Source organism: Meles meles, chromosome 7 (assembly GCF_922984935.1).
Source record: "Meles meles chromosome 7, mMelMel3.1 paternal haplotype, whole genome shotgun sequence".
NCBI lineage: Eukaryota > Metazoa > Chordata > Mammalia > Carnivora > Mustelidae > Meles > Meles meles.
Window position 1 is genome coordinate 72,264,811 of NC_060072.1, and position 17,176 is coordinate 72,281,986.

The following is a 17,176-nucleotide window of genomic DNA, read 5'->3' on the forward strand; positions in this document are numbered from 1 at the left end:
ATGGCTGAGAAAGAATACAAATGTTTCTCTTTCAAGATTATTGTAATGATAAATGACACCGGAAAAGGCTTTACATCATCAGATGAAAATTTTAAAGGTATTTCTTAAGGTAATACTAGGTACTAGTTACTAGTTTTTATATAATTTTTTTATTTATACAAGACTTGACTATTACCCTTACCCAATGTAGGTAAATTGTATGAGCTAATGTAAAGAGACTTATTTTAAATATCTACTTTTTCAGGTATGCAGAGAGATACAAGTATTGATTTCCACCTAGATTTCACAAAATTAGTATACAGCATTGACAAGAAGCATATTCACTTAAACTAAACAGTTAATCATTTTATTAAAAACTGTGTTGAAAAGCATGTTGTTTATTACAAAGTCGTATCAATTTACACAAGTTATTCTGTAACTTTTTCAGATGTCATGTACAGATAAAATATTTCAATTTACTGTAACAAAGATTGAGAAACTAATTCTAACATTCTCTATTGTACAACAGCCACATACTTCCAGTGAAATGACAGTCACAATAAATCCTTTAGAGTAAAAAATAAATACATGAATAATAAAACTTTGCATCTATAAAAATATTTTATGTATAAATAAGGGGTAAAAACACCTGCAAAGATATTCAACAAAACTTTAGGAAAATTAAATCTTAGTGTTTTTCGTTTTCTTGTTTCTCTAATTTAAACTTTTTTTTTTTTTTTTTTTTTTTTTGGCTTATGTATGTTTTCTCGCTTTCTTTTTCCTGCAATGAAGCCCAAAAGTGAGAAACTGACCAGGCCTACACAGTACGGCCTTGTGGTTCTGCTGAACATAAATAATTTCACACAACACCAACATCAGATGAGGCCATTCTGACCACAATGGATCAAGACAAAAACAAAGCCACTTTGTAATCATGTCTGAACACAGACAAAATTAAAAAAAATTTTCAAGGGGCGCCTGGGTGGCTCAGCGGGTTAAAGCCTCTGCCTTCAGCTCAGGTCATGATCCCAGGGTCCTGGGATCGAGCCCCGCATCGGGCTCTCTGCTTGGCTGGGAGCCTGCTTCCTCCCCTCTCTCTCTCTCTGCCTGCCTCTCTGCCTACTTGTGGTCTCTATCTGTCAAAGAAATAAATCTTTAAAAAAAAAAAAAATTTTTTTTCAAGACACAAAAATGACTAAATATCCCCCTATTTGGGTATTAACCCAAATGAATGACTGCTGTTCCTTTTCCAACCAGAGCTTTGGCCCTGCTTCATTCCTTCAGTCTTCTAGGTAAGATTAAGATATCGGTCACAGACTTGGCCCACTTTCTTCCTGACAGCTCCCAATCCAGAGGAAAGCCTGCTTCCTTGAACACTCTCCCAAATCGGCAAACCCAAATTCTATATTAAGCCCTTTCTAACACCTACTTACTAAGAGCCCTACCACTCTGAGTTGTATACGTTCTCTCTTAAACGCAACTTGTTCACCTATCAGTGTGTTCCTGATGGTCTGTCACGGGCTTTAAAGATGTATGGATAAATGATTTTTGCCCTTAGATGGTTCCCACCTCATATATGCACCTATAAGAAATTCAGTGTGCTGAACCTTCTGAAATATACAATAAAATACACTCAATATTTATTAGATACATACAGTGTACTAGATATATACTAAAAATATAAAATTTAGGGGAGCCTGGGTGACTCAGTCGGTTAAGCATCTGCCTTTAGCTCAGGTCATGATCTCAGGGTCCTGGGATAGAGCCCCAAGTCGGGTTCTCTGCTCAGTGGAGCATCTGCTACTCCTGCTGTCCTCCCCCAGCTTCCCCTGCTCGTGCTCTCTCTCTCTCTCTCCCTCAAATAAATAAAATCTTAAGGGAAAAAAAAATGTAAAATTTCATCTCAATGGAGGTGGGAAAAAACTAACACAAATTTCACAGAGCTCCTTTTTCTCAAGGATTATCCTATACTGTTTATCATGTATTTAGGATAGTACTAGCTCAGAGGAGGAGCTACAAAGCAAGACGTGAGTCTGAATTCTAGCTGTGTTATCTATAAGCTGAGTAATCCTGGGCAAGTCACTTAACCCCTATATGCTTCATTTCTCCTTACATATAATATTAACATACTAGAATCTATTTCATAGCATTATTTGGATAAATGAGTTAATATACATAAAAGTATTTAGAACAGTGACTGGCACACACTAAGATCTTAACATGTATGTAGAGAACTACATTTTTCACATTTTAACAAAAAAACAGCAAAATAATTCACAATAAAAGAATAAATTAAGATAAAACCTATGTTACAGATTTATAGATTAACCCTAGAATCTAAGCTACACTGGTCCCACACAACATACCTTAAAACCAAGACCCAAAGACTCAAACTATTCCCAAATAACTACAAAAACTATTCAGTACCTAAGAAGGTAAAAATTCACAATGTCTGACATTCAATTAAAGATTACCAGGTATGAGGGGCGCTTGGGTGGCTCAGTGGGTTAAAGCCTCTGCCTTTGGCTCAGGTCATGATCCCAAAGTCTTGGGATCCAGCCCCACGTTGGGCTCTCCGCTTAGCGGGGAGCCTGCTTCCTCATTTCTCTCTGCCTGCCTCTCTGCCTACCAGTGATCTTTGTCTGTCAAATAAATAAATAAAACCTTTAAGAAAAAAAAAAAAGATTACCAGGTATGTAAAAAGGGAAGAAAAATATAATCCATAATGAGGTGGAAAATCATGAATGATTGAACTAATGAATGAATGAATGAACTAAAACCAACCAGAACTGACACAGATGTCAGGATCAGCAGACATTAAAACAAATATGTTCTGCATTCTATAACAAAGAGTTATGCAGAAACACTGAATATAAAAAGACAAAAGTCAAGCTTCTCAAAAAGTCTAAGGAGAAAAATACACTAGATGTATTTAACAGTAAGTTAGATACTGCCCCCCCAAAAAGCAAACTTGGAAAGAGAGCAATAGAAACTATCCAAAACAAAACACAGGGGGAAAATTAGCTAAATGAGTGAACAAGTGAGCATGAGTGAATAAGCAAAGTATCCATGAGCAGAGAGAATCTGTATCCCCTAAAAGAGGAAATGGGAAATAATATTTTTAAATGGCCAAAATTTACCCAAATTTGATGAAAAACTATAAACTCAAAGATCCTAGAAACTCAAAAAGCCTGAACCCAAGAAATATAAAGAAAACGCTACCAACACATCTCAAAATAAAATTGTTTAAAACCAAAGATGAATAATCTAATGGTAACAGTACCCATTCATCTTACTTTCCATCTACTCAGGCAAATTTCAGAGAACCATCCTTGAACCCTCCCTCTCTCCATCCCCCACATAAATAGATAATTCTTAAAACCTAGATGTAATTCTTAAAACCTCGGTTTCTGGGGTGCCTGGGTGGCTCAGGTCATAATCCCTTGGGTCCTGGGATCAAGTCCCACATGGGGCTCCCTGCTCAGCGGGGAGTCTGCTTCTCCTTCTCTCTTTCCCTCTGTGCATGTGCACGTGCACTCTCTCAAACAGATAAAATTTAAAAACAAAAACAACAACAAAAAAAACACTTCTGTTTCTTGGGGTGCCTGGGTGGCTCAGTCAGTTAAGAGTCTGCCTTTGGCTCAGGTCATGATCTTAGCATTGGGTTCCCTGCTCAGTGAGGAGTCTGCTTCCTCTCTGCCCTTCCCCCCCACCGACTTATGCACACACTCTCCCTCTCTTGCTCACTCTGCTCTCTCTCAAATGAAGTCTTTTTAAAAATAAATAAACAAATAAAATACAAATATGAACATGATAAATGGGAATCTTCAAATGGCCCCACACTGCTCAGAGGATAATTTCAAGCTCCTTAGGGCACACGAGTTCCTTGATACCTCCACCCTCAAGTTATCTAGCAATCTACCTGACCATTTCACCCTTCTTTTTCCTTCACTTCACCAACATCTGACCTCTAAAGTTCTAACATGAGGAGCAGTTGGGTGACTCAGTTAAGTGTTGCCTTCAGCTCAGGTCATGATTTCAGGGTTCTGGGATTGAGTCCTACACTAGGCTCCTGATCAGTGGGGAGACTGCTTCTCCTTTCTCCTGCTCCCCCCACTCATCTCTCTTTCACTCTCTCTCTCTCTCAAATAAAATCTTAAAAAAATAAAACAAAACAAAATAAAATTCCAACACAAAAGGGGCACCTGGGTAGCTCAGGTAGTTAAGCATCTTACTCTTGATTTTGGCTCAGGTCATAATCTTGGGGTTGTGGGGTCCAGTATAGAGTCTGCTTGTCCCTCTCCCTCTGCTCCTCCCCACGCCCATGCTTGCTTGCATGTACGCAAGCTCTCTCTCTCTCTCTCTCTCTCTCTAATAAATAAATAAATAAATAATCTTTAAGAAAAACATCCAATACAAGAGTTCTCTTTTCTAGGACAGAGTCCCTAAACTCAGGTAAGGCATAAATACTTCTCAGTGCTTAACTAGTACCTTATATATAGCATTTACTAAAATGCACTGTAATTGCTTAATTATATTTGCCACTCCATGTTCTACTATAAGCTCCTCTGAGATTTGGAACAAGTTGAAAGAAGGAAAAAAGTAAGTTAAAAACAGGAATGTTTGACAAATAGGTCAAACAAAAAAAAGATTTTTTTGAGAGAAAAACTCAACTCTATAAGTAGTTACACTAAATGTGAAAGAACTAAATCCAATTAAAACACTAAGTGTGAAAAATATGTATTTATATATGCTTCTTTTACAAAAGACATGCAAAAGAAAGTTGATGTAGTTACACCATATTAAACAAAATAAATCTTAGCAATATGTTCTGAGAGATAAAGGGATCTGTGTATTTTCAACATGGATCACCACCAAAGGAGCAAAAAAAAAAAAAAAAAAACTTAGGTATTAAAATAGTTTGTGGATCACTGAAACTCAACTATGACAAAATCCTATTCTTTGGTACATAATTTCTGCTAGGTAGAAAAAAAATTTTTTAATTAAACTTTCTGTTTAGAGAGTAATTATTAAAAGAGTTGAGAAAAAATGGCCTAGAACATAGACATATTCAATAAATGTTTGCTTATGCAGAGACTGACTGTAAAATACCTTGGAAATGATCAATTTTTGGAATGAGAACACTATGGCCTAGATAAGTTCCCTTATTTATCCAAAGTTACACAATGGCAGAACAGGTTAAAAAGCTGGTATCATGACTCTTAATCTGCTTCAAGGATATCATTCAAGTTCACTAGCATGATCCTAGACTCACTGTAATATTGCTAGAACATTACTTGGGGAAAAAAATAAAGAAGCGGTTAGAGGATGATAAATTCCTGATGCCAGCTGTTTGTCAAATCACACACAGTATTAAACAGTAGGCATGCTACCATCTGTTTCAGGAGGTAAAAGTAAATGAAACCTAGCAATGACAGACCTAACCCCAGGAGTTTAGTCACTGAATCTACAATAAGATGTAAAATGAGAAATTGGCTAAATACACAATTCCCTGGCTATTGTTAGCACAGTACCTAGAACAGAAAACTAAAGACACTTTTAGGGTGGATTGTGACGTTACACAGACCCGGATTCTAACTGGTCCAATGCAACATCAAGACGCTAACCTCAAAACCACCACATAAGAGAAAAATCATGCTGAACAGTAGATTTAGAGCTACTTACCAAAATAATTCAGGTGGCAAGGAGACAAAATCAGGAAACTACTGCAACCAGGGCATATAGTGTAAAAGTTGTCTCATTCAGTGGCTCAAGCTAGCTCCCTAAAAAAAACTGTATTAATATGGCCCATAAAGATTGTTAAGTAAGAAGGTGTCTATGGTTTGAAGACCCTGGCACGTCTACGTTTATGCAGGACCCACATCTCACTAATGACCGTTCTTAATGGCAGTGACTAACCAAAACAAGAGTGCTAGTTTGGTACAATGAATGAAAGTAGCTAGAAAGTTTGTTTATCCTGAGAAGAGGAACTGTCCTGTCCTTTGCATGCAAAGTGGAATAGTCCAGATAAAGTAGCTGATAAGCTATACATGCAGGCCACACTAGACTTGCTTTATAGTGACCAAGATATTCAACCACTTATGTCCCACCCCCAAGTCATGATGAATACTGTGTGATAAAGACTGCTCCTACTACATGGGGGACCATATACCTTTACTGTTACCAACACAAGAAACTACTCAGGATATTGGATCAGATTTGCTGTCTCAAGCTCTCTGTCATGGGTCTTAGGAATAATACCAAGAAAAGAAGAATGCCTCACTAGCAAGTGGAAAAGATAAGAGACCTGGCAAATCTACTTGCCCCAACAGAATGTCAGTTTTCCATGGTATCGAAAAAGCAGATAAATAAAGCAGGTATTGATGAGGTTGAAGCAAAAGTTTTTAATCCAACATTATCAGAGACTTGGTGGACTGACAGGAGCTGCTACTAGTCTCCCAGCATTGAAGGGCCCCTAACAAATCCACTCTATTTACTCTAGTTTGGGAGACCTCAAAAAACCAGAACACGAAGAAAATACAAAGATGATAATAAGAGTGTGCCCCAATGTGGGGCACACTCTTATTCAAGATCTTAATCAAGATGAAAAAAGACTATGAAGGTAGGATCCTGACCCTCAGTAGTCAGGGATCCAAGACCAATGCACATATGTAGGTAAAATAGCCTAGAGTTGGAGAGAAGAAATCTTTTTGAGATTCCTTAATATGGAAGCCCAGTGCATTGACTCTAACACCTACATGAGAGGTTCTAAAAGGACCAACAATTAAAACTGGAGATATGGGGATGCTACTGTTGATGGGAACCTTTGGATGCAAATTAAGTGTTGGAACAGATATTATATGAGGTGGTTTTGTCTCCTCTGCCAGAATGTATTACTAAATAGATTATTTTTATACGAACGCTTCCGTTATTTACTATTGTAAAACAGAAGACCTGTAAGTCAGTCTGGACTTACTGACCGTATCAATTGGAAACTTACAGAATTGCCCAAACCTACCACGGATGCTATTTACAGCAATATAGAATACCTGGTGGGCAAAAAGAGTTGATAGCTTTAATGATACCTTAGAAGCTAAAGTGGTATCAATAAACTTGAAGGTCATCTTAAGACCCCCAAAACATTAATCCACTCCTTTCAGTATGTGGCACTGTCCTGCAACTACAAACCCTGAGATGACAAAAATACTAAACTCTATCCAGCCACTATGAAACTTTAGTCCTAAGGATGATTTAAGATACCAAGGAGGGAACCTGTTTTGACATGTATTTATGGCCTAGAATTTAAATGAATAAACTCTCAGGCCAATTAAATAATAAAGACAACCTACAATTAAGATAATGATTACTAAACAAATTAAAGCCTAGAAAGGTGAAAATTAATACATATCAGTTAAATGTTTCAAAGAAACCACCAGATTCCATCATCTTCCAAAATAACAAAATTAAAAGGAATCTAAAACAATACCATTTTCATGACTCCCATTGGCAAAAATTTTTTAATTTGGTATCAGGGATTGGACAATGTATAAGGAAAAACATACTCTCCAACACTGTGTTGAGGAGTATAAATTAACATACCTTTCATGACAATTAGCAATATTAAAGTGAGAAACAGCCTGATAGTTTTGTGTCAACTTGAATTGGCTATAATACCCAGTTACTCAAACACTAATTTAGATGCAGCTGTGAAAGTATTTTGTAGATGCACTTAACATCCACTATCAGTTACATGGGTGGGCCTCATCCAATCACTTTAAGGAATGTAAAAGTAAAACAAGTTTTAAGTGTCCCTTAAGAAGAAAATTCTGCCTTAAGGGGGGCCTGGGTGGCTCAGTGGCTCAGTGGGTTAAGCCTCTGCGTTCTGCCCAGGTCATGACCTCAAAGTCCTGGGATCAAGCCCCACATCAAGCCTCTCTGCTCAGCAGGGAGCCTCCTACGCCCTCTCTCTCTGCCTGCCTCTCTGCCTACTTGTGGTCTCTCTGTTAAACAAATAAATAAAATCTTTAAAAAAAAAGAAAGAAAGAAAGAAAGAAATTCTGCCTTAAGACTATAGCCATCAGGGTGCCTGTGTGGTTCAGTCAATTAAGCATCTGACTCTTGGTTTTGGCTCAGGTAACAATCTTATGGGTGGTGGGGTTGAGCCCCACATCAGGCTCTGCACTAGAGCTCCATGCCCAGCAGGGAGTCTCCTTGAAGATTCTCTCCCTCTGACCCTCCCCTGACTCAGGTCTCCCCCTGCCCTGCCCGCACACGTGCACACACACACACACAGAGGCTTTCCCTCTCTCTCAAATAAATAAATCTGGAAGAAGAAAAAAAAAAGACTATAGAATCAACTCCTAAGTTTCTAGCCTATTACCCTGCCCTACAATTCAGACTTAATCAGCCTCTACAACTGGTATAAGCCAATTCTTGAAATAAAGCCCAGATTTAACAACCATAACTGGCAGTTTTTACCCTTTTAATTCCACTAATAAGGTTTAGGAGTGCCTAGAAGGTTCAGTCAGAGGAGCATGTGACTCTTGATCTTAGGACTGTGAGTTCCAGTCCCATATGTGGTATAGAAATTACTTTAAATAAAGAAATAAACTTAAAAAACAAACAAACAAACAAACAAAAAAAAAACCCTGCTATTGTTACTACCACTAGAGGGAGGGAGAGATTAGGACCAGGAAGGAAAATGGGAAATACTCTGGGTTGCTGATATTTTCTTTCCTAGGATTTGGGTTACACAGTATTTGTTTTACAAAAAAAAAAAAAAAATATGTTTCATGTATTTTCCTGTATGTTTGTTCTATCCAACAATTTTTAAAAGGGTGATAAAAATGTATTTATGGCCCATCTGTTATATCAAAGAGCAAAGTAACTCCTGAGAAGACAAAATCATGCAAAATAACCTGATTCCTTAAACATGGGTCTTCCATTATTTCACCATCTTTGTCACCAACAGAAACAGAAAAAAGAAAAAAAAAAAGCTTAGGCTTCCCTTTTCCCTACCTGCAAGCAATTAACTCCTGCATATTTATTTTCTGAAATATCAAATCTGTCCTTTACTTTCATCTCCAAAGCCACCGTCCTAATTTGGATCATAACACCTCTTGTCTGGACTAATGCAACAGTCTCTCCTAGGTTAAGTCTTTCTCAAACATTTTTTAATGTGATACTCAGACCAAAATATATATTTATCATCAAATTCAGTACATACTTTCATATGAAACTAAAACAAGCTTCACCATTCAGTCCTTACCTTATTATTATTTTTTTTAAAAGATTTTATTTATTTATTTGACAGAGAGAGAGATCACAAGTAGGCAGAGAGGCAGGTAGAGAGAGAGGAGGAAGCAGGCTCCCTGCAGAGCAGAGAGCCCGATGCCGGGCTCGATCCCAGGACCCTGAGATCATGACCTGAGCCGAAGGCAGCGGCTTAATCCACTGAGCCACCCAGGCGCCCCAGTCCTTACCTTATTATATGCAAGACTCTCGGATCTATCCTATCACATCCTATTTTAACTCATCTTTTTAAACTGTAGTGGTTTCAACCTACTATATTGATTTTAACATCCTATTAGTGTGGGATAACCACCAGTTCAAAACCAATGTCCTAAGCGATCACTTATTCCCCAGTTCAAAACATCTCATTGAACTATTGCTGCCTGCAATACAGTCTGGCACTGCTCTAAAAAATATAACTCATCTGCTTAAAAATATTAACTGGCTTCCCATTATACCCTAGATAATAAAATATCACCTCCTTAATGAAGCACAAAACCTTCATATCTAACAACTCAGTTTCTCAAAAATCAGTCCCACTTCTTTTCTGGTTTACACTCCATTCTGCCCAAAATACTTATGGCATCACTGTGTTTTTTTCCCCCTCACAATCTAACTTTGTGAACGTATTTTTCATTGCCCAGAAATGCTCCCCCACTCCATCTGACCATATCTTTCCTTCAAAACTCAGCTCAGGTATCCCCTCCTCTATGAAGTCTCCCTTCGTACATTTTCCTATGCCTACCTTCTATTGTTGCACAGAAGAATGCTGGTTAAAATTAGCATCATACCTGCTACAAAAAATATGTATCAGGGGCACCTGGGTGGCTCAGTCAGTTAAGTATCAGGCTCTTGATTTTGGCTCAGGTCAAGGTCTCAGGGTGTGACATCAAGCCCTGCATCGGGCTCCTTGTTCATCCAGAGTCTGCTTTTCTCTCTCTCTACCCCCTTACCCACTCCTCACTTGCCCACGCTCACGCTCTCCCTCTCTAAAATAAAAAATAAATCTTTTAAAATAAATAAATACATATATGTCAGAATTACTGAATTTTAGGAGTTTACAACTGTTTCTGATCAATTATTTCACTTACAAATGGAGGGGTTTGCTGAGGGAGATGGGAGGCGGCATGGGGCACATAATACTAAAATATACTAAGCATAACTTTATGTATTTCATTTCTCAGGATATTCTACTATTAGTAGTAAAATGGTAAAAACTGGTGCTGGTAGTAAAATTACTATTAGCAGTAAAGTAATATTAGAGTAGTAAAATTCTATTATTTTCTGCTAGTCTACTATTTCCCAGAGATTTAAAACTTGCCAAAGATTACAAACAGCTGGTATCAGGATTCAAAAACCATCCTCTTTCCACCACATTAAGCTGAAGCCCCAAAGAGGTCAAGTTATTTGCCTAGCCCAAGTCACACAGCCATTAATACTTGAAAATGAACTAGTGTGTGAGGCTTCTAACTTTTTAGTCACATCTCAGTAAAAGACATGGGAGCTTATTATATCTTTGGGGAGCCTAGCTAGCTCAATTGGTAGAGCATCATCTGTTGCAAGTCCCACATTGGGTATAGAGATTACTTGAAAAATATGTATTTATATATGTGTGTATATATACATATCCTTGATAGCAGCCTATCAAACATACACCTCTCTTAGCTATATTCAACAAAGTTTTAGGGCCTACCACCCATCAAATATTTTATTATTATAAAATAGTGAAATCAAAAAGAGGAGGAATAAGAAATGGAAAACTGGACATAAGTGCTAATATTAAAAGTTGTGTTGAATAAAAACTATGACCCCTTATATTTATCTACAAGATTCAAGATTCCTATAAATATCATATCTTTTTGGCACACTTAATACATTACTTAAAATCTACATAAGACTTTTCAGAGACTTCTATCACTTAAAGTAAGGAACAAACTCTATTTTTGTTTTGTTTTGGTTTTGAAAGATTTACTTATTTATTTATTTATTTGAGAGACTGTGTGCCACAAGCCAGGGTGGGCGGTGGGGGGGAGGAGGGGGGCTGGCACAAGAGGGGAGCAGTGTGTGCAGAGGGAGAGTAAGAGAATCTCAAGTAGTCTCCACATGGAACGGAGCCTGGAGCAGGAGATCATGACCCAAGCTGAAATCAAGAGTCAGACGTTCAACCTACTGAGCCACCCAGACACCCACAAACTCATATTTTTTAAAACAGGGAAAAAGGGGTACCTGGGTAACTCGGGTGTTAGGCATCTGCCCTTGGCTCGGGTCATGATCCCAAGGTCCTAGGACTGAGCCCCACATCAGGTTCCCTGCTCCTCGAGAAGCCTGCTTCTCCCTCTCCCACTTCCCCTGCTTGTGTTCCTGCTCTCTCTCTCTATCAAATAAATAAATAAATAAAATCTTTAAAAAAAAAAAAAAAAACAAACACAGAAAAAAAACACACCTGAAACTAAAGTAACCTTGTGTGCCAACTGTACTTTAAAAAAGGGGGTGGGGGGATTATTAAGTTAGAACACTATAGGAGATATAGTTTAAAAAGAACTATATATACTTTGGTTTTGATTCTTCACTTAAAATATTATTAAAGGGCTACCTGGGTGGCTCAGTTGCTTGAACCTCTGCCTTTGGCTATGGTCATGATCTCAGGGTCCTGGGATTAAGGCCCTCATCAGGTTCCTTACTCTTCAGGGAGCCTACTTCTCCCTCTACCCCTGCTGTGTGTGTGCGTGCACACTCTCTCATCAAATAAAATCTTTTCTAATAAATATTATCAAATATGAAATATCAAATATCAATATTAAAATAAGAGGGATTCTAGATTTATTAATAGGATATTTTGGTGACTATCTCCAATAGAGCTGCATAAAGAGAAGGAAGTGGGTTTGAAAACTGCTGTGCAGCTACATAACCAAACACAAATACTGGTTTCCGAGATAGCATATGTATGCTTAAAAAATAAAGGAATATCAAAGCTATGCATCCAAAAACTTGAAGAAACTTGTAGTATAGCAAAAATAGTATGATTTTTAAACATTCTTCTGTAGTCTCTGCATATGAATATGAATGTTCATTCCAAAAACACTACTTTGTGATTGTTTTCTCTTCCCTATTAGACTAGGAATTTCAATAAATTATGAAAACAAAAAGCACTGTGACTAGTACAGTTGTTTCTAATCTAGTCTGCCTACTCTAAGTAGGATACACTCCAAAAAGCTTACCACCCCTTTTATACTTTATTTTTTCAATCTTGTGTGAATAGGAAAACCAAAAAATTAACTTGTTAAAATCCCATTTGAAAAGAGATACAGCATTCCACGTGTCTGTAAGTTTTGAGCAAAGACTGGGCCCTGTATCTTTCTGACTGCATCAAAGTCTTTTTTGCTTGCTTCTGGATTTTCCAGTATGTTCTGAATAGTTCAGCTCAGACGTAATCACCAGGTAAAATAAGTACTACTACACTAAGTTTCTAAGGTATGTTTAAAGCAAATTTTAAGTACATAATCTTTGAAAAAATTGGCTATATACCAGTATTAATCTGTTGAATACATGATACATACTTCCCCTTCTGAAATGTTAAGTATTATTATCTTTATACTTCAAAGGAAATAAAAGCAAATCTCAAAGGAAATATTCCCACTGAGAATTACAAAAGAAATCCTGAAGCATCATAAAGAAGAGTTTGAGTGACAGAATATGGGAGTCAGATTTTCTCAAGTTGAGAAACCACCAAAGAATGACCATCAATTCTAACAGCTGTCTCAGCTTCTAGATCAAAAGCATTGTTTGCATAGGGAAGGATTATATTTCTAACCCATAATCATCCTTAGAGCAAAATAAGTGGTAGTATTTACCTTCACTGACAAATAAGTATATTACATATCTGGATTAGGAGTCCAAATGCCTTAAAGTCGAAAAGTTGCTGCATAATAAAAGGTAAGATTCAATCACAAATACTTTCTGACAATCAAAACGTTGTCATGTTTCCGAGTTTCCGAGATAGCATATGTATGCTTACCAAATTTTGTCCCTTTTTTACCTATACCCTGGCTTTATTTCACTGTTTCACTTAAAAAAAAAAAAAAAAAGTATCTGCCTAATACAGTTGTTTGTAGGATTAAATGATAAAATATACATGAGCTACCTCACAACCTGGCACACTGGTACCTAAGGGTAGCTATTATTCCCGTTCTACAAATACATCATCAATGGAAACACAAGTCTTCAAAGCTTCAAATTTTAAAGTCTCTACTTAGAAAGTAGCATAGTCTGCCAGTACCAAAGTTTCCCAGGAAGTAGCACTGCCTTTACTTAGCATCTGTTTAGATTATAATTGACTGTAAAATATAAATCATTTAAATAAATACAAAACTATTCTGTAGTAAGAGTTAATGAATAATAAACCAAAGCTCAGAGTTTCAATTGGGAAGTTTCAAGTAATTTAACTTTCTTAGCCATACTATTTTTTCAAATTACACATGAGAATCATTCTGGATTCACTATGTCCTGTTTAGTTAGCTAATACTCCCTTAAAACTTCAAAATTTTTGTCTAACAATTTTTTTCCCAGAACATGTGAGTCCTTTCAATATGCTCAAAACTCTTCTAGGCAACAAGAACCGAAACTAACACTTCTGAAAGCCCAAGTGTCAGGAACTGTTCTGGGCCCTAGAGCACTATTCATGTTTTATTCATCTTTGTTTGTATAGGTGACTACTTTAGCAAAGAATCTGAGATACTGTTAATTCAATAACACTGCTGAATAAATTAGTCAACAAAATAAAGCAGATAATTTGGCTACTTCTTACATTATTGCTCAAATGTGAAACAAACCCCAAATATCTCAGCCTTCAAAATTACTGACTTTATTTAGAGTATGCAAGGAAAATGGAGGTTCATTGTCATACAACCTGAAACTCTGAAAGTTAAAATACTCAAAATAAATGTCATCTATATTAAATCATAACTTACTAGAAATAAGTTATTAGAAAACACCTAGATCCATAAGGATTTTTTTTCTCCCAATTTTTATTCTACGAATTCAACGGCACACTGATTGACCTAACATCAAATAGGGTTAATTTTACTAATACAACTAAAAAAATTCAGAAATATCGATTCAAAAAAAATATATGGAATGCTACATAAGAAGCCAATCGAGTGATGCATGGCCATGGTTATGACTTTGAAATCGAGTACTCTCGCCCATCCGAGGATTAAGATACAACGCAGGGTGAGACATCAATGGGAGTAAACCGCCGGGGAGGGGGAGGGAAGGGAAGGGAAAGGGAAAGATCACAAGGATTAATTCCTACATTATCTGTGGCAGGCGAGAAGGTACCTAGGGCCGACTGAAGAGGATCCCTTGCAGGGGAAATAGAAAAGGTTCCTTTGCAGTTAGAAGGGACCGGGGAGTGGGAGGAGGGGCAACCATCAACAGGAATTTTCCCGGGGTGAATGGATGCGTCACTTACGTAGCTGTTTCCAGAAAGAAAATCTGCCTTAGGGACAACCTCAATCAGCAATTGTGAAGGAAGGGGGAGTGACCTTCGCAGGTCTGACGGAGGAAGCACAGGGCCCCTTGCCCAAGGGCTCCCGTCGGGTCTGCCCCATCATCCGGGAACTGAAGGGACTGAGCGCCCCCGCCCCCCCACCGGCCGAGTCCAGGTTGGGAGAGACCCCGGGCGGAGATGAGGGCGTTACCTGCAGGGTCACCTCCTGAGGGTCCCAGTGCGGTCGCAGGTGCTGCAGGAGGCTGAGGGCGCCCTCCCGGCAGCGCTGCTCCTCCTGATCCTGAACCGTGACGTCCAACTTGGGCACCTCCGGGGAGCCGTGCGGAACGTGGATGTAATTGGCCATGGCCCAGGCGACGGCAGAGACTACCACCACGACGACGGCGACGGCGACCACGAGCACGGCGGGCGCCGACAGGCTGGTGGACCCTTCCGTCCCGGGGCGCCCTCGCAGGAGGGCTAGGGGCGCTCCAACGGACGGCCGAGCGGTAGGAGAACGGCTGGACACGGCACTCTCGCCGACCCGGGTCTGGGCAGCCGCTGAGCTGAGCAGAGCAGAGGATGTTCACGGGAAGAATTCCGCTCGTCTGCGCTCCACCGCCAGCCACCGCGGAGCATGCCGGGACTGGCCTGACGCTGGCGTCATGCGTGGGGCGGGGCATCCGTCTGCGTCACCGGCTAACGCGGTCTCCAACGCCAGCACAATGGGCTGGCTGCTGGGAGTCTGGGGCTGTTGGTCCTACGTCGTCCCGCCGAGCGTGCTGCTAGTCTGAGAACGCAGGCTCCCTCTGAGGCACGAGCCTGAGCTCTGTCAAGACCCGCAGGGCAGTGAAGCTTTAGCTCAACTGATCGGGAGCGTTTGGTGGCCACGTCGTTTTGGGAAGCGAGGGGCCTGTCCTGAGATAACCCCCGAAAAAGTCTCTGAATTTGGCCTGAGGATGGACGAGGGGGAAGGCACTGGATCGGGGCCCCGATCTCGGAGCTGCCCTGTACTGGCGACTGTACCGCATTCCCATCAGCTGTATACTGAGATCACGGTATTTGGGGCAAACGTAATTCAGATACTTGTGTAAGACAACGACAGCACTTCAGGATTTATTTTTAAGGCCAAATGTTTGACCATGCTGAGAATTATTCAGAGCCACAAAAAAAAAAAACAAAAAAAACAGGTTGTAGTCTAGGATGAAGATGAAAGGGAAGGAAAGAAAAATAGTTTGGAGATTCAGCACTGCAGTGGCTCCCTGCCTATTTCAGGGTATCCCTGCATGGACCTTAAAATAGCTACCTTAAAGATTTGTAGCTTACAAGTTTTATAACAGCTATTTCCACTGTTAACGTAATATTGGAAACTGGATGATCCACAAGGAATGTACTGGGGCCTCCTAATTTTCTTTATGATTTAGGAAAATGGTTTGAGATGTGATTTATTAATCTGAATATCTTTATTAGTGGCAAATTAAATCACTAACTCAGTGTAACTAACATTCAAATGCTTAAATGCCTCCTGAACATGAGTTTACGTTCTGATTGTTCAAAATGAACATACTTAGTTTTGTAAATCATAAAATAAACAGCTCACTATCAATGAGAGCAAACTCATAAACTAAAAAGATCACGAAGAGCACCTGCCTGGCTCCGTTGCTTAAGCTTCCAACTCCTGATTTTGGCTAAGGTCAAGAACTCAGGGTGGTAAGATGGAGGCCCGCAGGGAATCTGCTTGAAATTCTCTCCCTCTCCCGGTCCTGCCCACCACATGTAGGTGCGCGCGCTCTCGCTCTCACTTGTTCTCTCTCTCTCTCTCAAATAAATCAGTTTCAGGGCTCCTGGGTAGCTCAGTCTGTTAAGAGTCTCCTTTGACTCAGATTATGATTTCAGAGTCCTAGGACTGATCCCCACCCTCAGCTCCCTGCTAAGCAGGGAGTCAGCTTCTCCCTCTCCCTTATGCCCCTCTCTCTGCTCATGCTCTCTCACTGTCTCCTTCTCTCAAATAAATAAAGTCTTTTAAAAAGGAAGAAGAAGAAATAGAGTTATAATACAGCAAGGAACTTGGATCAACATTTTTTAGACTTTGGCTTTTTTTTTAAATCATGTACTTTAAAAAACATTATACATTCCTTCCAATTTGGAGAGAAATAATACACTAATGCTTTCACATTTCAGATACTATCTCTTGTATTTTTGTACAATTTGTATGTATTTTATACTAAACAAACAGTTGATGTTTCAAGAATTTAAAAATTGTATTTTGAATTGTGAAATAATTTAATAGCAAATTATTAAAAAATTATTTTGAGGGGCACCTGGCTGGCTGAGTCAGTAGAGCATGTGACTCTTGATCCCGGGGTTTTGATTTGACCCCCTTGTAGGATATAGAGATTACCTAAAAATTAATTCTGG

The 17,176-nt window shown here is 39.0% G+C and overlaps 1 protein-coding gene across 2 annotated transcripts in view; it reads right to left on the minus strand.

The window, feature by feature from the left end:
• The window catches only part of ETNK1 (ethanolamine kinase 1), a 61,114-nt gene extending 45,697 nt beyond the window's left edge, over positions 1 to 15,417 (minus strand). Inside the window, exon 1 of one of the 2 annotated variants that reach the window (XM_046011319.1) lies at positions 14,970 to 15,417. In XM_046011319.1, the coding sequence (XP_045867275.1) occupies positions 14,970 to 15,125 (156 nt within the window). In that variant the 5' untranslated portion in view covers positions 15,126 to 15,417. The remainder of the gene's footprint in view (positions 1 to 14,969) is intronic. The other variant, XM_046011318.1, reaches the window with a different exon arrangement.
• Positions 15,418 to 17,176: the final 1,759 nt, after the last annotated feature.